The sequence below is a fragment of the Trematomus bernacchii genome, unplaced genomic scaffold (assembly GCF_902827165.1).
Source record: "Trematomus bernacchii unplaced genomic scaffold, fTreBer1.1, whole genome shotgun sequence".
Taxonomy (NCBI): Eukaryota; Metazoa; Chordata; class Actinopteri; order Perciformes; family Nototheniidae; genus Trematomus; species Trematomus bernacchii.
In genome coordinates, this window is record NW_022988082.1 from 1642938 (window position 1) to 1664733 (window position 21796).

General features: G+C 41.7%; 1 protein-coding gene across 5 annotated transcripts; it reads right to left on the reverse strand.

Moving 5' to 3' along the window:
• Positions 1–3287: 3287 nt before the first annotated feature.
• LOC117474906 lies at positions 3288–21779 on the reverse strand. Of its 5 annotated transcripts, XM_034120936.1 has the most exons (6): positions 21622–21672; positions 8917–9070; positions 8393–8500; positions 4157–4250; positions 3800–3952; positions 3288–3621 (listed from the first exon to the last, which is right to left on the reverse strand). In XM_034120936.1, exons 2-6 carry the CDS (start codon positions 9061–9063, stop codon positions 3428–3430), a joined length of 696 nt encoding a protein of 231 aa, XP_033976827.1. In that variant the 5' UTR covers positions 9064–9070; positions 21622–21672; the 3' UTR covers positions 3288–3427. The 5 variants fall into 5 exon arrangements, with proteins under 5 accessions (XP_033976827.1, XP_033976824.1, XP_033976826.1 ...); XM_034120933.1 differs by having other exon boundaries at positions 3800–4250; positions 21666–21779; XM_034120935.1 differs by having other exon boundaries at positions 3809–4250.
• Between the last annotated feature and the right edge of the window lie 17 nt (positions 21780–21796).

A 21796-nucleotide genomic window follows, 5' to 3' on the forward strand; every position in this document is an offset into this window, starting at 1 on the left:
AGATGAGATGCCAAGTATCTGCTTGAACTAGCATCACAGAGCAGCACACTGAGTCTAAATGGATGTTTCCTTCTGCACGTTTTCTCTCACGACAACAGGGCATGTTTGGTTTTTTCTTTGAGGGGAATAGTTTTTTTGAAGCTGTTGTTGGCCTGAGGAGAAATGTAATCATGAGAAAGGACTCTGGAAAAGCTGCAGATAGAGCCATAAGAAATTAATGCAACTGATTATTTAATGTTTAATGTTGTTTTTATAGGCAATCATTTAAGCTTTGTTAGTTCCAGGTTTAATATGTGCAATAAGTTCATTTCAATAAGTTTTGCAATAAACATTGAACCCTCGACTAGTACCGATTTTTTTATTTTGGCCCACTGTGTATTTGAGTTTGACACCCCTGCCTTAAAGGTCCCATGTCATGGCCATTTCTACTGATCATAATTCCATTGTTGAGGTCTACTAGAATAGATTTACATTGTGCAATGTTCCAAACTCACATTGGTTTCTCATACAGCATCTCTGTATAGTATGTGTATTCACTCTCTGTCCTAAACGGCTTGTTGGAGCTCCTGCCCCCTCCCTGTGAGCCCAGTGGCCGTCTGCGAGACAGCGAGACACAGCGAAACCCAGCGCGAAACACACACACACCCGCAGCCTGGCTGGGAGTTTGTGTGTGTGCTCAGGCTGAGTTCCGCGGTGTCTCGCCGACCCCACACCAGTGAGCCAGCTCACAGTGTCCCGCTCCTCGCAGCAGCGAGCCTCGCAACGTCCCGCCGAGTGTGTGTGTGTGAGGAAGTCTGCGGATTGGTCCAAACGTAACGGCTCCGCGGACGTAACGTAACGGCTCCGCAGATTGGTCCATTTGGATCAATCTGCGGAGCCGTTACGTTACGTCACTATACCCAAGAAGTAAACAATGGAAAAAGAGAAATCCCCAACGAGGCGTTCTGGGGCAGCACAGACAGGTCTTTTCTGTATTAGAGTTTTACTCGCTACAGGGTGTACTTTGAGGGTTTGTGACTTTGCAGACCGTTTACATGCAGAAGCTACAGAACACAAGGGGACGGGTAATAACCGGAAAAGCATGACTTGGGACCTTTAAAGATATTCACAACCTATACCAGCAGTGAAAGAATAAATTAGCTCCACCTTTACCAGCTGTTGCTGCAATAAAGGGATGAACACATGAGTAAATCAATTGATTATTATTGATATATTATTATCATGTTTTGAAATGGCCTAATGTGTTGAATGAGTATTTTGGTACTTTAAGTATATTTTGATTCTAATACCTTAGTATTAGTATATTTTGAATGTAGGTATTTTACTTATAAAACGTTATCAACAATAATATAATACACCTAATACAACTTTTAAAGATCAGATTATTGGTTTTTACATAGGTCGGCTATTCTTCACATTGTTATCGCAGCCATACACAGGAACCAGCAGGATTTGAAACTGCGATCGCAGGGTGTATTTCAGGGACTTCATGGTTATTACACAGGTGCATCTTAATAAATTAGAATATCGTAAAAAAGTTAGTTAATTTCAGTAATTCCATTTTTAAAAGGTGAAACTCATATATTATATAGATTCATTACACACAAAGTGAATTATTTTCAGCATTTATTTGTTTTAATCTTAAGGATTACGGTTTACAGCTAATGAAAACCCAAAATTCAGTTTCTCCGAACATTTTAATATTACATTAGACCAATACAAAAACTGATTTTTAATACAGAAATGTTGGCCTTCAGCTCGTCTGCGTTGTTGGGTCTCGTGTCTCTCATCTTCCTCTTGACAATACCCCATAGATTCTCTATAGGGTTCAGGTCAGGGGAGTTTGCTGGCCAATCAAGCACAGTAATTCCATGGTCACTAAACCAGGCATTGGTCTTTTTGGCAGTGTGGGCAGGGGCCAAGTCCTGCTGGAAAATGAAATCGGCATCTCAATAAATCTGTATAAAAACTAATACATCTTTGCTGCTAAATCGAGGGCCTCAGTCTTCTAAACGCCAACGTCGATGATGGGCTTTGCTGAAACACTGATAGGCCCGCTGGGATTGGAGAAATGGGAGAGCAACAGAGGAGGGATCCCTCTCCCAGGATGGACAGACGTGGAATAGATAATAGATTTACAACATACATTAGGTAGTCCAAATGCTTGAAAATGCATATGTCTATAAATAAGAAGAGACTCAGGACCACAGCAACAGGCACAGTCACTCCTAGCACTGCACACAATATGTAGCAACCTTTTAATTGAAGATGTTTCACATTGAACAAGCAGACCTAATACATTCAAATGTTGACTTCATATACAATTGGAATGGCTATAGATTCCTCCATAGAATGTGACATGTACTGTCTAAAATACATATGACAAGGCATATTAAAGGGGACCTATCATGCAAAATGCACTTTTGTACGTCTTTTCTACATGAATATGTGTCCCCGGTGTTCCAGGGAACTCACCAAGTGTCAGAAAACACAACCCTCTCTATTTTCCTCCATACCCAAATCTCTAAAAAAGGGGGTGCAACGGATCTGATCAAAACTGATCCAGATTTGAACACTGTCCTGACGTCAGGACGGTGGCGCTACGGCTATTGGACCAACTCCACCAATCAGGAGGAGACAGCCACGGCCATTGCCGTTCAAAAGCGCTGGAGACGCTGTAGTACATATGCCAGGCGCTGTAATCTGCCACAAAAGCAGCGAAGAAGACTTGGTTACCATGGTTACCCTTCTGTTTATTCTCCGCTGTGGCTTTCTTTCTCCCTCCCTAAGGCAAGCGTTTGCTCCCGCTGCTTTAATTCAATGCAATCCCTCCCCGTCGAGGCAAGCACTGTAATTCTCTCCGGTTAGTCCACCAGCAGATGACAAACACCCACCTCTCCGCCTCTTCCAAGGAACGAGGGGACCGTGCGGCAGAGTTTCAGTTTCAGTTTCTTTCGCGGGTCAAGATGTCCGTTAAAGTTCAATCTTCCGGACAAAATTTGAAAAGTGCCGGTCAAAGGTCTTCTTTGTTATTTATTGAGCTTTAAAACAAATGAATAACGACTCTATAGGCCTATAATAACACGGAGGACGGAGATCTCTTTTTCTCCCCCTCTTCTGACAGCCCAGCAGCTGATCAGAGCACGGCTCCCCTCTCCTGCAGGGGGGCGTGGTCAGCAGAATCAGACCCGTAGACAGCAAACAGCACATAGAGCGAAATGAGGCATGGCTAAAATGCATGATCTGTTTGGTATTTTGAAAACAGAAACGTATAAATATACCTTATATAGGTATGGCCCTACAATATATCATTTAAATATAGCATGATAGGTTTCCTTTAATAAAGTGTCAGAAAGAGTTGTGTTGCTTCTGACTGAGGAGACTTGTTCATGGTAAAGTGCTCTAATACATGCTTTACCCTAAATTCCTAGTACACATAATCCAGCATGACATGATGGTGTGATAGAATTTTCCGGAGAGTGTTTTCATCTGGGCCCAGCCTCCCCCAGCTCCTCAGCCAGCCGAAACATTTGGCTGCCAAGTAGAGCATTCCAGCACTGAGGAGAATCTTGACAAAGCTGACGCCACCACCTTCTTTTTTCTTCTTGACTGAATCAACATCTAGAAATAGAAATTCACATAACGTCAAGCAGCATTAATTATATATATATATATATATATATATATATATTTATTTCCTATATGAAAACATGGGCAAAGTAAAACAATAACATGCACATATACAACTACAATAATAGACTTAATGTCCACTGGTTTCAATATTCAATTTTATTGAGACCTTGCTCACATGTAGATAATCCCCGACGCTCTGCTCTCGCTGTGGATCCACTGTAGTTCTGCATTATGTTGGACATTTGCTGGGCTGAAGGTTCTGGGTAGTAAATCTCTTCTATATCATTTGCTTGAACCACCTGTATATCTCCCCAGTAGCCTGTCCGGGAGAGAAAGGTGGTGAGGTCTGCCTGTGGGCTCTGCAGGGCTTGAATCAGTTCAGGGTGGATTTCAAAAGTCCCGTGAGTGCTGAACCTCCCGAAGGCAGCTCTGTCATGCTCCGTGACATACACTCTCTCTACCACCCTGGTTCGCAACTGGTAACTGACGATAATGCGATCTAGATTGATATCACCAATGTTACCTTCACAAACATAATTTTCCCTCACATATGTGGGGAGGTTGGCAGACCCTGGGTACGTATCTGTGTTCAGGTTGCCAACTGCAAAGTACAAAACCTAGAGAGAGACAGAGATAGAGGGAAACAGAATTAACAGCTGCATTTGAATCAGATGGCTGGTAGAATAAAGGCAGGCTAGTGGACTGTTGCATTGAGTATAGATGGATGTATGGCTTGAAGAGAATAATTACTCAAGAGTTGTGGTACATGAAGAAGCATTTCGATTAAAAAAAAATCCAAATAAAGGGTTGCTCTAAACTCTTTAGTATTGTACTTCAAGAATTGTGTGAGAGAAAAAAATCTATAGAGCAAATTTTGTGATGGGATAACACCAGCCGCAACTGTAAATGTGTAGTTCCTGCTACAGTATCGGTCAGCAGGAACAGTAGATGCCAGGATGATAGACGCAGATTTACAAGCTGTTACGATCATTCCAGAGATGGAGGACGGGTGAATTGTTGCAACCCTTAAATGCTTAGGCTCCCTGGTGCCAACCACAACAAAAAGCAATTTGTATTCTGGGGGAATAGAGGAACACTTTTAAAACATGTATATTATGCCAGATTATATCTAAACATTTAACTTGACTAGAGACGATAAATTGAACTGCATTATATGCAACTGTAATTACTCAAATTATAGTAACATGCACTGCATTAGCAGGTGAAACAAGGAGGACTCAGAGTCCGGTTGAGCACCACATTGCTGCTAAGCCCACAATTGCAGATGGTGAGATAGAAGACTTACACCAGTTTACCCAGCAGGAAGTGCACCACCACCAGCAGGTGCAGAGCCCTCAACTGAGTCATCATAGTGTGCTTGCAAGCAGCAAACTCACAAGAGGTGTAACACCAGAGGAGAAGCCGTCCCGTAAAGCCAAAGTTAAGTGGCCAGCACGAGTGGCAAGAAGGCATGGCTTTGAGCAGAGCTTACACCCATCCTCCAAAACACCCTAGCAGGCAGCACTCTAAACTCAACCTCTTTGGCAGCATAGTCTGTGAATAAGGCAAGGAGAACTTTGGAAGGTGGCCCAGAAAAGAATAACCCCATGCAAAAAAGACAGACATTATTTAGTTAATACATCTTGGAGTTAAAAGGCAGAGAGAGAGAGAGAGAGAGAGAGAGAGAGAGAGAGAGAGAGAGAGAGAGAGAGAGAGAGAGAGAGAGAGAGAGAGAGAGAGAGAGAGAGAGAGAGAGAGAGAGAGAGAGAGAGGAAAATCTCGCCTAGGGCAGAACATTTATCAGTCAGGTCAGCTTCAGTCGTCCTGATTAGGAAAAGGTGTTTATCCATCCCAAGCCTTCCAGATACGGAGACACTATCCGATTCAGAGTCAGACTCCATATCTACTCCATCATAACCAGCTGATTTCCCCCCCTGCTCTGCATCACTGTCCCAGAGACAACCTGCAGCTCCTGCTCTGAGCACTCCATCACACCCTCTCTGCATCCAGCCCTGACCTGAGCTTCAGCCTCCACAACTGCTTTCAGATTAATCCCCACAAACATTGCGGCTTTAACTGCCATCATGGGACCAAACACAAACCCGCCTGGCACCGCTGCTGCGGGCAAAACAGGCACGGGCACGGCTACACTGGGCGCAGCGAGTGCGGGCACGCCGGCCACGAGCGCGGCTGCACCGGACGCGGCCCATTGTTCAGGAAGTGATCACGGAAGTGCACCCGAGGAAATATGAAGTATGGGGGAATACTGTTCCCTGTTGCTGAGACTGCACAAGCTAGTGTCAATAGATTACCTCTTTTACCAGATGTAAGTGACCCTACCTGTTTAAACCAACGCCTGGCAACCAAACGGTCTGGTTTTTGAACTGTCGTCACACCAGTCTCATCCATATTCCAGATGTCCCCTGGTCCCAGGGAATCTCTGCACCTTCTCCAGATTGTCAAAGAAAGACTTGACATTATCCTTGTTAAAAGCATTTGCCCTGGCAAGGCTAGTTGCCTTTGGTTTTCTGAGAGAGAGTGTAGGGTGCCGTTTTAAGAAGCCTGTAAACCACTCACTGCTGGCCTTTTCTTTTTCAGCCTAAGCGGTGGCCTGTACGACGAAGCCAGTTCAACAGACCCTGTATATGTTTGAGTTATCTGGCTTAACTAACCCTAACAAACGAGATCTCGCTAAACGGTCCTACGACGCTGGTTATCAACTCGGTAAATCAACCCAGGGTTTCTCTGTCCGGCTGAGAGCGCGTTCACGTGAAAGGGGCGGGGTTATCAACATTTGACCAATCACAAACATGGACAAGCGTACTGACCGCGCAGCGCGTCATACTTAATGATTGAATAGTGAACTATCATGTTAGACAAATATGAAGAAGTTAAACTTTAAACATCCATGACTTAAAACTTAAAATGAGTGCACGTGCTGGGGTGTACAGTTTAACCATGTCCTGGATGTAGGAAGGGCCAGATCCATTCACAGCATGGTACGCAAGTACCAGTGTCTTGAAGTGGATTCTAGCAGTTACTGGAAGCCAGTGAAGGGAGCGGAGGAGCGGTGTGGTGTGGGAACATTTAGGAAGGTTGAAGACCAGACGAGCTGCTGCATTCTGGATGAGTTGCAGAGGTCGGATGGCACATGCAGGTAGACCAGCCAGGAGGGAGTTGCAGTAGTCTAGGCGTGAGATGACGAGAGCCTGGACCAGAAGCTGCGTCGCTTTCTGGGTCAGGAGGGGACGTATCCTCCTGATGTTGTAAAGAGTGTATCTGGGTTGTTGCAGCGATGTTTGCAGTGAAGGACAGTTTGTTATCTAGGGTCACACCCAGATTCCTTGCAGTCTGAGTCGGGGAAACAACAGAGGTGCCGATGTTGACCTAACTCTTGTTAGGTCAAGAGTGGGACAATCTTTTCCAGGAAGAAAAAGCAGATCAGTCTTGTCAAGGTTGAGCTTGAGGTGGTGAGCAGACATCCACTGAGAGATGTCTGCTAGACAAGCAGAGATGCGTGCGACGACCTGGGTTTCTGAAACGCCCACGTCTCTGTGTGTTTCACTGTCCACTGTTTGCTCGCCGATGCCCCACACACCCACACCACATCAGGTCCTTGTCTCGTCTGCGCCCATCTACATGGAAGATGTCACCACCCTCCTGCAGACAGCGGCTTGCACAAACAGACTCCTGCTAAGGCTGGAAGAGCTCCTCACTTGGGCAAGGATGAAGATCAAACCTTCTCTGTCGACAGAGATCAGATTCTGCTATTGGCAGAGCAGACTGTGCAAAGTCTTGGGAGGCTGTATACTGATCTCTCAGACAAACACATGTCTTCCTCTGACATGTCGCAGCCCCCTGAAGGGCTAGGGATGATAGATCAAAGCCACTTTCGCGGGAAATGAAAGGTCTGGAGCTACCAGTTCACCCTGTACCAATGCCAGTCAGTGATCACGGTCAAGCTCACTTTCCCTTGTGGGAAAGGCATGCAGCCTTTGAAAGGAAGAAGGACAAATACAGCAAGCTCTCTGAGGCATGCGCTGCAGCTGGGAAGAAGGCATCCACCTATCCAGTGGAAGTCAGAGGCTTTGCTGGAAAATCCACCCAATGATTCCTCAAAGCTGTCGGAATGAACGGGATTTACATCTTCCAACCACTGCCTTCATTGCCCCACCACCTAGAGATGTTCTGAGATTAAAGGGGCGAAACATCTGTGAAGGTTGGCTCCCAGCTGAGGACCCTGCACCTGGTCCGATGGTGCGACAGGCAGCAATGCCCAGCAGATAGCAATTAACTGTGCTTCCATCTTAGTAACAGGGTTGCAAATCAATGCTAATTTGAGCTTTTACCTCAGGAATTAATTTTAGCTGCAGAATGTAATGCTGCTTTCTGTTTGATTTTGAAGTGTCACAGTCTGTCTGTGTTTTCCTGTTTTCCCTCCTATCTGATCATCTGATTCTGTTCACCTGGTGCCTTTGTGTTTTCCCTCCCCTGTCTTGTCTTCTTGATTGTTCTTGTATGTATTTAAGTTCTGGTTTTCTGTCAGTGTTAAGGTAATTCTCAGTTTAAGCCTTTATCCATGCTGCCATGCTCAATCCTGACACAAACTTAGTTAACGAAAGAAAGATAATTTTAAATGAATTTGCCTCCTCCAAAAGCACAGAACACATTATATGCCAGTTTTCACAAAAACGATACAAGTGAGAGTAAACTTGTTGAAGTGCCTTTAGGACAAACAAAAAACAACTACATCACTCACCTGTCTCTTACTCTTACAGTTTCTGTTCAGGACAGGCAGAAGTTCCTCCATATTGCCAAACAGGTGGAAGCCGTAGATACCTCTCTCTGGATGACAGTCTGACACCAGCTGTAGTAACACACTCTGGTCACTTTAGATACATAAAGTCTACACATTCATTGAATTAGAAATGAACAATATTACTGCTGTAACATTAGCCATACATTCTCTTAAACTAAATGGTAGCCTTGCTGGGGACTAGTACTGTATGAGCACAGTGGAATATACTACAGGCAATGACAATCAATATTATTATTTCTGAAATGGTGCAACAATATGTGTACTACAGCTAAATTGCTCATTACAGATAAAAAACGCATATAACAAGAGAAAAATAGGAAGAATGAACACACTACAAGGTTAATCAGAGCCAAAATGTCTGAATCTGAATCAGGTTTATTACAAGAAGGTTTTGAATTTGCTTTGAAGTATAATGGTGCATAAAAATGGCTTACAGTTTAACGTGTTATCTAATCTATTCTTACCTTCATGATGAGCACAAAGTTAATAACTTCACAGGTCACACAGTGGTTGGCAAACCAGAACAGGAGCTGAAGGCCATGTCGTGGAAAAGGACGGCCAAACTCTGAGATCCTCAGCTGCTCCAGAGAGCAGAGCTGACGCTGAACCATAGTGGGTCTAACACACACACACACAAAAACATATAAATATTTATATATATTTGTACAATATTTTATTTAACAACCGACATGCGGGTGGGTTTGCACACTGCACACCAGAATCATGGTGACACAATTTCAGACGTGGAAACAACACAAAGACAAAGAGTTGTACACATTTTTGCATGGGGCCAAAATATTGCTCCTCAAATAGGCTAATCATGGGAAGGTATCCACATAATGGTAAAAGTTAGGTGGAGTTAGACATTTCAATCTGCTCTCTTCATTTGCTCAAATGAAAGCTCTGCAATCAAATCCGTACATATCATTTGAACAATACTCAATAGTGATGCCAGTTGCTAGCCTCATGTTTAAAAAGGGTGCGATTTATACACAAGCCTGGAAATGATTCAAATTGAATGTAGCCTAATAAAAAATAGCCTTAATCAATGTGTACAATGGCTGAGGATGTAAAAGTCATATAGCATCAAAACATAGTTAAAGTACCAAAAGTAGTCATTGTCCATTTCAGAATAATATATATGATGTTTTATAATGATTGATCATGAAAGTGTTCTCAAAGCTGGTAAAGGTGCAGCTAGTTTGAATGACTTTGTATACTGCAGGGTAGCTTGTGAATTTACTCCAGGTGGAACTAAAGTCTGATTTAACACTTGATTATATTTAGTGCGAATGCTGTGCAACAGCATTCCACTAGTTCTTCAAATCTTTATATCTTCTTCTTCTTCTTCTTATTAGTGCGAATGCTGTTTACAGTATTCCACTATAGTTCTTCAAATCTTTATTCTTCCTCTTATTTCAACCAATATTTTGCCGTTGAATAACTTCAGCATACTTTCAGCTACAGAAACCATTCAAATATCAAAATGTTCAGCCTTTTCAGCACATGATAGGAAACTTTCAACTTTTTCAATTGTTTTTTGAAATATTCAGCTTTTTAAACTCTTTTTTAACATGTAACTCAATGGGAGGAACCTTCAAATCCTCTTTTACCTACACCTTGCGCCAAATGCTGCTGCTTCCACATACTTCCGGCTAGAGACTTCATTCCAACTATTAAAATGATCACAAGACATTCAGCTATAAAACTTGTTCTTCAGATTTATCATATCTTTTACACTTTTTGAGATATTTAACTTAGTTTGGAGCTTGGTAAAGAGGCCTTCTTCAGATTTTAACATTAGTATGTATTGCGCAGCTCGTTAAGTCTAGAGTGCTTTTATCTCAAAACAGAGTGGAGTGCTTGAAATTCGGCCAAAACATTTTTTTAAACCTGCCATAATTCCCAAACCCTACACTCCTTGGACATCATTTTTCATGAAAAACGTAGGAAAACCTCTCCTACGTTGAAAAATTAAAAGAAATTAAGAAAAGAAATTAAACAAAATGCCTCTTGAGGACATGAAGAGACAAAAACTTGTCAAAAACTCCACCTAGCTCCCAATAGACTCCCATGTTAATTTTTTTCTGATCTTTCTTCAGACTAGAGAGAAGTAAACTTTAAACAAACTGCTCCCATCTCCACATTTTACACACAAAACCAAAAAAACAAACATATATCAGTTCATTGGGGTTCCCTGATGCTCACGGTCTGGTATTTTTTTTATAGGAGCCATAGTTTTTGAACAGGTGGCAAAATTGTCAGATATAATCCTCAATGCATTCTTAATGGGATTCAGTGCTGCAGTTGGTTGCCATGGTGTTGCTGAGCAGATTGGGGCCACACACCTGAGTGACATCATCTAATCAGAGCACACACGCCCACAGACAGACTGGTACACGCACACACAAACACTGGAGGTTTGTCTTTTTTTTTTTTCAACAAAAGTTAGAAATGCAAGAGGTTTATCTCTCATTCAGAACAATTGAAAGGCTCTCCTTTCACTGCACATCTCCATGGAAACCTTTGATCTCTGGGCTCACGCACACAGGTGTTTAATAACGTAGTCACCATGGTAACCTTTGATCTCTGGGCCTACACACACAGGTGTTTGTAAACATTCATTCACTACTACTTACATTTAATATCTAACTCCTTCAGCCTACTTTCAGCTATAAACCATTCAACTATTAACTTATTCAGCTATTTCAGGACATTGAGGTTATACATGTTGTTGTTTATACCTTTTTTAAACCTTTAATTTTAAATATTAAGTTTCTTCACTATTTTTCATACTCTTCCAGTTTAACATTTCACTTTCAAGTGTTCAACAAAGTCATTGCAATGCATTTGAGCTGTAACAATTTTGATTCAAATCATTTCACTTTTCTGCATTTCTCCACTAAGTTCAGCAACACACTTACTTGGTTTCTGTAGCTAAAAGCAGCTACAGAGATCATTCAACTGATAACATATTCAGCTTTTTCTGCATTTTCAGCTAAATTCCGCCACAAATGTTCACAGTTTACAGCATTCACACGCATTTTCTGCAGGAAATGCATTTTCTAGTTCACATCATTAATCCAAATCTGTAAAGTAACTAAAGGTATAAATGTAGTGGAGTAAAAGTACATAATTTACCTCTGAACTGTAGTGGGGTAGAAGATACGAAGTAGCAAAAATGTAAATACCCAAGTAAAGTAAGTATCTCAACAATGTACTTAAAGATGGGGTAGGTAATTCACTTCAGAAACACTTTTTGTTATATTCCATGGAATGCTCTTAACATCCCGATAGCAATGAATACATTAAATGCTTTGACAATAAATACATTAAAAAAATTCATCTGTGGAAGCCGTGGCGCTGGCCCAGCTAAAATAACTGGATGGCCTACCTGCCTGTCAGCCTTCTATGAAGGTATGGTGCAAAATGCGAAAGCTTGTAAAACCTGATGTGAGCACTTGCAGGAAAAAAATATGAGCTTGTGTGCATACATTTACACTTGTATAAAAATATCCACGTATCTGTGAACCAAATTTGAAGTCACAGACGAAAAAAAAAAGTTTTGTAGCTTGTAGAAAAAAATGAACTTAGTGATGAAATGTTCACTTGCAGAAAAATATATATTCCAATTACAACTGCAACTTGGTTATTACAACCTCTCAAATCAGTCATTACAACTTCACGAATCTGCTCTGTGGCAGTATAAATCGACGAATCTGCGGCCTTGACTTTTGCTACACTTCTTGCGATGAATGTGTCGCTAAAGTAATTTTCACCTGTAGATGTGGGGGGATCGGGGGTTGGAGCGAAGGGGCGGAGCTATCGGAACGGCGAGGCGCATGCTCGGGTTACACAAGTGACTACTGACTACCAGGGCCGTATCCACCATTGAGGTCACAGAGGTCCGGACCTCGGTAATTATTTCCGAGCTGCGTATAAAAAAACTTGTGAAATAACTGCACTAAACGGGGTTCTTTGTAGTACTTCCATTTACTGCCGATGGGGGCGCTGCATAACTACGTAGCCTCGATTAAAGCAAACAGAAGAAGACGACATGTATCAACAAACCTCGGCAGCCCGGACTTGTATCGGAGCAGCGGAGGAGTGATGAGGTATCTAGAGATCTGAGTCCAGCGGGCTGCTTGTGTTTCTGTTCATCAGGACATCATATGACCAGCAGATCCTGTGTGAACGCTCTACGTTAGTCAGTGGACGTCCGACAACATGCACACTAACTTATATTGCAGCTATAGGCTACTTTGGTTTAAATTGCGTGAATAAACTAGCTAGAGAGCTACAGTTAATTTCATTCATCCAATGTCAGAAGGATTACCTTTTAACAAACGTTGTAATGCTTTTCTTTCATTTCAATTTGAGTAAAACATTGAAGATATAACATTGTATTGTTTTCTTTTTACACTGACTCAGATATAATGAAAAGAATACTTCAGTCGAAGCTCAGCTTTGGTAAGGAAGAGACAGGACAGGCAGAGAGAAAGAGAGAGAGAGAAAGTGATGGAAGTCAGGGAGGAACTGCAGGTACAGTCACACAAAAGAATGTAGGCTTAATAACCCCATCTATCTATCTATCTATCTATTTATTTATCTATCTATCTATCTATCTATCTATCTATCCATCTATCTATCTATTTATCTATCTATCTATCTATCCATCTATCTATCTATCCATCTATCCATCTATCTATCCATCCATCTATCTATCTAGTTATCTATTTATCTATCTATCTATCTATCTATCTATCTATCTATGTATCTATTTATTTATCTATCTATCTATTTATTTATCTATCTATCTATCTATCCATCCATCTATCTATCTAGTTATCTATTTATCTATCCATCTATCTATTTATCTATCCATCTATCTATCTATCTATCTATCTATTTATCTATCTATCTTCATTTACAATATAGACAATAGGCATACTTTTAACAACATACATCTATTGCAGTTATGATGTCATAACATACAATTGTATAAAACACAATTTGCTTACATCTTTGTTCTCTTTTGAGAATCAAACAAAACAGATTTGTATTTTAAAAAGAATGCAAACAAGTGAAATGAACTAAATTGCTGAATTGCTTTTAATTCACTGGCAGGAGCGAGAAGTGAGGAGGAGCAAAAAGTGAACAACGAGGGAGAGATTGAACAAAGAGAAAGAGTAGAGGACAGAGAGAGTAATGAACAGGAAGAAGACAGAGAGACTAAAGAAGATGGAAGAGAGGCTGCAGGTTATGGAAAGGAGAGACATGGAAAATGAATGTTGACAATGTTATGTGATCATTTTAGCCTCTTCTGCATGTCCAGATCATTCATAGTAACAATCAACTGATTCTTATGCATTACACTTTCAAAAATAATTTATGCTGCAGCCCACTGACATGGTTTGAAATCAATATATTATCCATTTGTGACCCCCCACAGGACTTAAAAAGCACCTAACAAGATCATGAAAATCCCAAAAATCACGGGGGAGTACACCCCCGAACCCCCCTAGCATGTTTGGACCTCGGTATTTAGCAAATACTACTGTTGCCCCTTTCACACCAACGCAGCTCCCGTTCTAGCTCCGTGCTTCGCTCACAACAACAACAACAATGGGGGACTGCGTCGGGTCGATGATCGTGTTACTTTTAATCATACGAAGCCAGATTTAATTAAATAACTAGTTCTTATACTTTTCTCCAGAGTGCCGTGGTTCATTGTTTATTAATGTGTTACAGCGGCATTCATAGCTGCCAACCCTACCGATTTGGGCGGTAGTCTACCGCTTTTGACATGTTTCTACCGCCTACCGATTTAGCTGACTCTCCCTACCGATTTTCAATCTTCCCAAACTATAACAAATAAAAATGACACTACATAGACACTGGACTCGACTTTTGGCGGACACCGTTTGCAGCGTGTCTGTGATCCCATCATACAAACAGTCCTCTGTGTTTCAGTCGATCGCGAGATGTGTCTAAAAATAGAACAATATTCTGTTTTATCGTTAATGTCCTATAACATAATCTTCCTGTGCCAGAATAATGCACTTGAACGCATCAAAGCTTTGTGATTGGTGTGACCCCATGTATCGGGGCGTGGCTGGTAGGCAGTGGGCAGTGGGCACTAGTTTGCTGTGCAGTCCGCACACACAAGACCACAATTATGGCAGAAGCAAAAGAGCCCAAAATATATAATTTTCACTCCGAGTGGGGAGGATGATTATTTTTGTATCTATTCCAATTCAAAGTCCATCTGTCTCATCTGCAATGCGAGCGTGGCTTTACCGAAGAAGGGTAATTTAGGAGCGGCATTTCAAAACAGTGCACAAACGCTACGAGACGGAATTCCCTCCTAATTCTGCCCTACGCTCCCAAAAGGTGAGGGACCTGAAAGGACAGCTAAATGCACAGCAGTCCATTTTCACCAGGCCCAACAACAAGAGCAAGGCTGCTACCATAGCGTCTTATCGTGTCAGTCACGTTCTTGCCAAACACATGAAGTCTTTCAAAGACGGCGAAGTTGTGAAAGAAGCATTCCTGGAGGCTGCCGACGCGCTTTTTGGGGACAGTAAAAATAACAGTAGCATTTCAACAGGTTTTTGATATAATAAAAACTCAAGTTAGATACCGTTATTAATCAGCTGTAAGTTTTAGTTTGTTTGAACTTATTCATTATAATTATTGTACAGAATGGTATAAGAATGCAAACGTTAAGATCTGTTCTGTTTAAATTGATTATAGTCTATTATCAATTCAGAAACTAGTGTTGCTTGCATCCTATTTTAAAGGCATTTCTTTTTATACTCTACTAAAATGCAAAAAAAAGAAAAGGGTTTGATTCTATTAATTTTGTCTTTTTTATTGCACTTTGGCAGCAGATTCCTGTGTAGCTTCAGATCTGAGTTGTCTTATTAGTAAGCCTAATTTATACTTTTGTAGCAACACTATTTTTATATAATGGCAAAGAAAGGGTTCAGAGTCTTTTCTTTTTCTCCTGTGTCATATGTGGCAGCACTGTTCAATGTTTCTTGAAAACATTACCCACTGTGGTATGTGACGTGTGAATAAACTCCCAACTCTGTATCAACAACACTGTTGTGTAACTTCAGTTAAATACTTGTGTGTGTGTAGATTAGAAAGAGGTAAGATAAAGGATCTGCAGTATTTTATGAAGTATTAATCGTACAAAGGTCAGTTTTATACAAGTAGAAGTGTGTATTTACCTGGTAGTAGGCTGTCAGTAATGGCTACACCTCTCTATTTGGACTGGTAGATCTCGGCAGACTGGCAACTTTAAAAGTAGCTCTCGGTTCAAAAAAGTTTGGGCACCCCTGATCTACACTGTCAAGGTTCAAGGTTCAAGGTTCTTTATTGTCAAGCTAACATAGCTACAGAGTAATTATGTCGTTGAAAATCTTATGTCACAGGCTTCTCCAACAATGCAACTGAAAGAGGACCAGAAACACATTAAAAATATAATAAAATGTGGAGACTTTGGGATATTTATCTCCCATTCTTTTACCTTTCGGGCATTTTACAGACCAAACATGTCGTTGATGTCACTGTTTAGTGTTTACGAAACTACCACTTTTTCTGAAAAATGCATAAAATGATGCAATATATGTTAAATACATGGTTTATACATGTAATTACTGGGGTTCTGATTACCTAATTTGGGCGTGCACATTTGCCGCGCGCAAACCTACCTCTTTTGGATTTGGAAAGGTTGGCATGTATGCCGGCATTTACCGACCGCTGCAGCTGCTCGTCCACTGGAGTTTGGACTCCCGTTAACTCACAGCAGCGGCCGCTGTAAAGTAGGCCTATTCACTGTCTGACTGTCACACAAGCAGCTGATAAATATCCCCAATTCCCCATAAGTGAATGTGTTTCAGTATGAATTGACGCTGTTTGGCATCACAACGCTGTTATGAAAGTTTCTCTGGTATAAAATGGGTGATGTTAGCATAGCAACCGAAGCTACACTGACTATATTGACTAGGCTACTTGTTGCTTGTTGCTTTAACTTGTGGCATAAGCCGTTGTTACCGTTTAACTGGTGTCACTGGGAACTAGTGATATTCTATAACGGTAGGAATGTGTCAGGAGCGTGTACTTTGAGGAGCCATTGTCGAATAACCAGGAAATACACATTTCGATCGCTTCTTCTGTCGTTTACATTCATCTTTTGGTATATTTGGCTGGATAGGAACACTTTGATGCACATTCAGTACCAGTGTGTGAGGTTGTGGTTGCGATGCCGATATCCGGACGCGTACAGCGAGGACTACAAAAAGACACATGAGGTGACTGGGGATGTCTGTTCAAAACATTGCACGCTTGAATAAATCATTTAAACCAGTTATTTTTGCCAGACTTATTACTGAATATCGTTCTTAATGTGATACCAAGTCCATCTGAGACCTGTGTACACCGACAGCCTACAAGTGAAGCACACGTTGTTTACTCACAGTTTGAAAGCAGCGTGGAGAAGTCTTCAGCTGTGGAGCTGTGATCCGCCCAGGTTAAATTGTGATACGACTTCTGTTCTGTGGCTATCTACCAGCGATCATGTTTAATATTAATATTTAATACGACACACATGTATCCCTTAACAAAATGGTATTCTGCACTTTGCAGCACTTATCCAGATAAGATGTGACTGTTTACTCGTCTTGCAAAGATAGGAGCAGAAATGTCATTGGTGCATGTGTAGGGATATTTAGACTTTAAAATGCTGCTTGGTCATTAATTTTGGTCTCCGCAAACAACATTATGAATCCTCTATTCAAAAATATAATTCAGTGTCCATCGACATGAAAATAACTAAAAAGTTCATGCTGGACTCAAACCCAAGTCCCAACAGCAAATGTAGAAAATGAAATGTAGCTGTGATGAACAATGATGTCGTATTGATTCGTGGCTCACTCAAACGACATCATTGTTCATCACAGCTACATTTCATTTTCTACACAGTCTTTAATATTAAACACAGTTTAACCTGGGCGGATCACAGCTCCACAGCTGAAGACTTCTCCACGCTGCTTTCAAACTGTGAGTAAACAACGTGTGCTTCACGTGTAGGCTGTCTGAAGGTGTACACAGGTCTCAGATGGACTTGGTATCACATTAAGAACGATATTCAGTAATAAGTCTGGCAACAATAGCTGGTTTAAATGATTTATTCAAGCGTGCAATGTTTTGAACAGACATCCCCAGTCACCTCATGTGTCTTTTTGTAGTCCTCGCTGTACGCGTCCGGATATCGGCATCGCAACCACAACCTCACACACTGGTACTGAATGTGCATCAAAGTGTTCCTATCCAGCCAAATATACCAAAAGATGAATGTAAACGACAGAAGAAGCGATCGAAATGTGTATTTCCTGGTTATTCGACAATGGCTCCTCAAAGTACACGCTCCTGACACATTCCTACCGTTATAGAATATCACAACACAGTCTCACGGCATTTCGTGTTATAGTCACAAAATTAATCTATTGATTCGTGTTCACCAACACGATTTCGCCATTTTTTTCGTGTCACACAGAACGATTTTAAAAGCAATGTAAATAATAACAAATTAGAAGGAAAAAGACATTTAAAAAAATACAGATTTAAGTATTCTGACACAGAACGATTTTAGAAGCAATGTATTTATATTGGTAGTATGTTTCGTGCCTGCACCAAATAATAACAAATTAGAAGGAAAAAAAGATGACATAAAATACAGATTTCAGTATTCTGAGGCTCTGAGCCCCATTTCTTTTCCTCACTGACGGCAAAAAAACTCAGACATTATACAATTTAGGCTTAGGGTAAGATATTGAGTAAGAACATGTTTTTATGAACCACACAGCTTCTGGTCTTCCAAGACCCGACCGGACAAAAAGACGTGTTGCAGGCACGAAACATACTACCAATAGAAATACATTGCATTTAAAATCGTTCTGTGTGACACGAAAAAAATGTGAAAATCGTGTTGGTGAACACGAATCAATAGATTAAATTAATTTCGTGACTAATAACACGAAATGCCGTGAGACTGGGTTGAATATCACCAGTTCCCAGTGACACCAGTTAAACGGTAACACCGTTTTCTACAGGCACATTTTACCGGCGTATTTTTCATTATGATTCTACTTGTGATAGTCAGACATGACAACCTGTGCAGCCCATGTATCTGATAGCTGCTATAATACAAAACAAAACGTCTGCCCCAGGGCCGTCCCTGGCCAATTTGGGGCCCCAAGCGACATTGTGAGATGAGGCCCCCCACTCCCCAACCGACAGGAGTGAACATTTCTTTTGGGGAAACAAAGTACTTTGCAAATATAATTCCTGTTTATTATTATTATCAACACAGTTACTTTTTTATACAGTGAGGTAAATGGTAAATGTGCATGTATGTCGTTCAGTATGCGTTTACAGGTGAATACGTCTGCATTTCCTGCCAAATACTAGCCTCAAAAAGATTAAAATATAATTCATGCAAATAAACTACTATCTACTAATAATAATAATCATAATCATAATCAATTCAATAATATAAATACTATATTATTTTTATTATAATATAGTTGTAATATAGTCAAGACAAAACATGCTTATTACATGCTCAAAAACTGATATTTCTTAAATCTGTATTCAAATGTAGTTCCCTCTGTCAGCAATGTATCAACAACTGTACACGCATTTCTATCAGTATTTCTCTGTGTTGTGGTTGACATGATGATGACTGTTAGGAGTTAAAGGTAGGGTAGGTAAGTTTGAGAAACCGGCTCGAGATACACTTTTTGTTATATTCCATGGAATGCTCTTAACATCCCGATAGCAATGAATATCTGAAGTGCTTTGACAAAAAATCCATTAAAAAATGTCATCTGTGGAAGCCGTAGTACTGTAAAAAGTACGACCAATCATTTTAGCCGGCCCGGCTAAAATAACTGGATGGCCTACCTGCCTGTCAGCCTTCCATCTGTGCACAAACTTATCTCGTGCCCTCATTGGTCATGTGCGCGTTTGTGTGTGTTGGAGGAGGGACTCTATAAGGAAGTGGCAGATTTTCTCCGGTTGTGTATTTTCAAATTCTAGCGATCTCGAGCCGGTTTCTCAAACTTACCTACCCTACCTTTAAGGGGAGAGGCTGAGCATCACCATGAAATGTGCAAATTCACATAAAAATGAATAAAAGGGGAAAAAATGCTCCATGTTTTTTAGGCTGTAAACTTTAACTGTTATGTAAGGGGGGTGCGCTGAGAACTGCGCACAAGCCAAGCTCATAAGCCGAGGCCCTCTGCGCGAGGCCCCCTGCGCAATGTGAGGCCCCATGCAGCCTGCATGATCGGCCTGTAGGGAGGGACGGCCCTGGTCTGCCCCCTCCACAATGATCAATAACAGCGAACGGATGGTCAAAGTAAGGTACAAATAAACAGAATCACACAAAGCCTGGTTACTGGTTAGTGTTGCCTGACTTTATAAAGTGTTTTTTTTACAAGTGTGTGGTTGCGTTGTAGTCACTTTGCTCAGCGCTAGTGCTTGTTTCAACTTTTATTTACCTTACTCTCCATAAACTGTTAGTTCAGGTTAATTTCGCCCCCCTCCGACGTAAGCGTGACGTATGCGGTTCTTGCCTCTAGACTAGACCGACACTTTTTTCGAGCTTGGTAAGAACCGGTTTTCCTTTTCACGCTGCGGCGTGAACAGGAAAAACCGGTGCTTATCAGGCACAAGCTCCGAACCGGCCCCGGAACCGGGTTATATACCGCGTTAGTGTGAAAGGAGCAACATGCAGTCCCCCTGACATGGCTGTGTGACGGCCCCTACACACGGCGGCGTGCGTTGACGCTTCAACGCTTCTGCCCATTCACTTTGAATGGGGTGACGTCACGTTTCGCCGAACTGCATTGTGGGAGCAAAGCGTAGCTTTTCTCGCGGTGCTCGCTGCAAAAGTAGAGCAATGTTCTACTTTTGAAGCTGAGGCGGAGGCGTCAGCCAATCAAATCCCGCGTATGCAAATCTGCCAGTACAAGCGCTAGCCAATCAAACCGCGTGTATGCTGGGAGAGCCAGACCGCAGTTCATTTCCTCATATGCCAAAAAATGTAGGAGAAAATAATCGTAGCGGTAGGGAATCACCCGGTGCTTTCAGTCCCTGTTCACCTACCGGGATACAAACCGGAGGAGCCAGGCATGGAGGGAGGTGGCAGAGACAGTGGGTGAAACTGGTAGGTTTTCGCCTGTTTGGGGAGTTTATATCCAGTGTACTTCGTTTGAATGGACAGCTAGCAGGCATAGACAGTATTTAAACAGCATGGAATGTTGTATAAAATAGCACCATAGACATTAATTAAAAATCGCTTTTTAGACACGAATGTCTATGGTGAGATTCATACACGCCTTTTTATCCGGGGGAGACACGGGAGATTCATGTGATTGGTTGTTGGTCGCGTTGCTCGCGTTAACTCCCCAAGCTCAAGACATGCCCACCGCCAAGTGGCAACGCACGCCGCCGTGTGTAGGCTGCGTGACTGACCCGAGCTTGCATCTCGTCGTTCTAATAGCTCCGCCCCTTCGCTCCAACCCCTTCCCTCCCCCCACATCTACAGGTGAAAATTACTTTAGCGACACATTCATCGCAAGAAGTGTAGCAAAAGTCAAGGCCGCAGATTCGTCGATTTATACTGCCACAGAGCAGATTCGTGAAGTTGTAATGACTGATTTGAGAGGTTGTAATAACCAAGTTGCAGTTGTAATGGAAAATATATTTTTCTGCAAGTGAACATTTTATCACTAAGTTCATTTTTTTTCTACAAGCTACAAAACTTTTTTTTTCTTCTGTGACTTCAAATTTGGTTCACAGATACGTGGATATTTTATACAAGTGTAAATGTATGCACACAAGCTCAGATTTTATTTTCTGCAAGTGCTCACATCAGGTTTTACACGCTCTCGCATTTTGCACCATATCTATCTTCATAGCCTTCCATCTCGTGCACAAATGTATCTCGTGCCCTCATTGGTCATGTGCGCGTTCGTGTGTGTTGGAGGAGGGGCTCCGTAAGGAAGTCTGAAGGAAGGGGCAGATTTTTTTCGGCTGTGTACTTTCAAATTCTAGCGCACTCGAGCTGGTTTCTCCATTCTTACCTACCCTACCTTTAGGTACAGTACTTGAGTAAATGTACTCAGTGACTTCCCACCTCTGGCACGGATCTGTTCAGCGATCCTGCTGTTGTCTGTGATCGGTAGTCTGTTTCCCAGCTCCTCTTCCTGTTTACCAACAGCGGACAGTGTATTAATGAAGAAGCGTCCGCAGCGGCTTGGCCCCGCC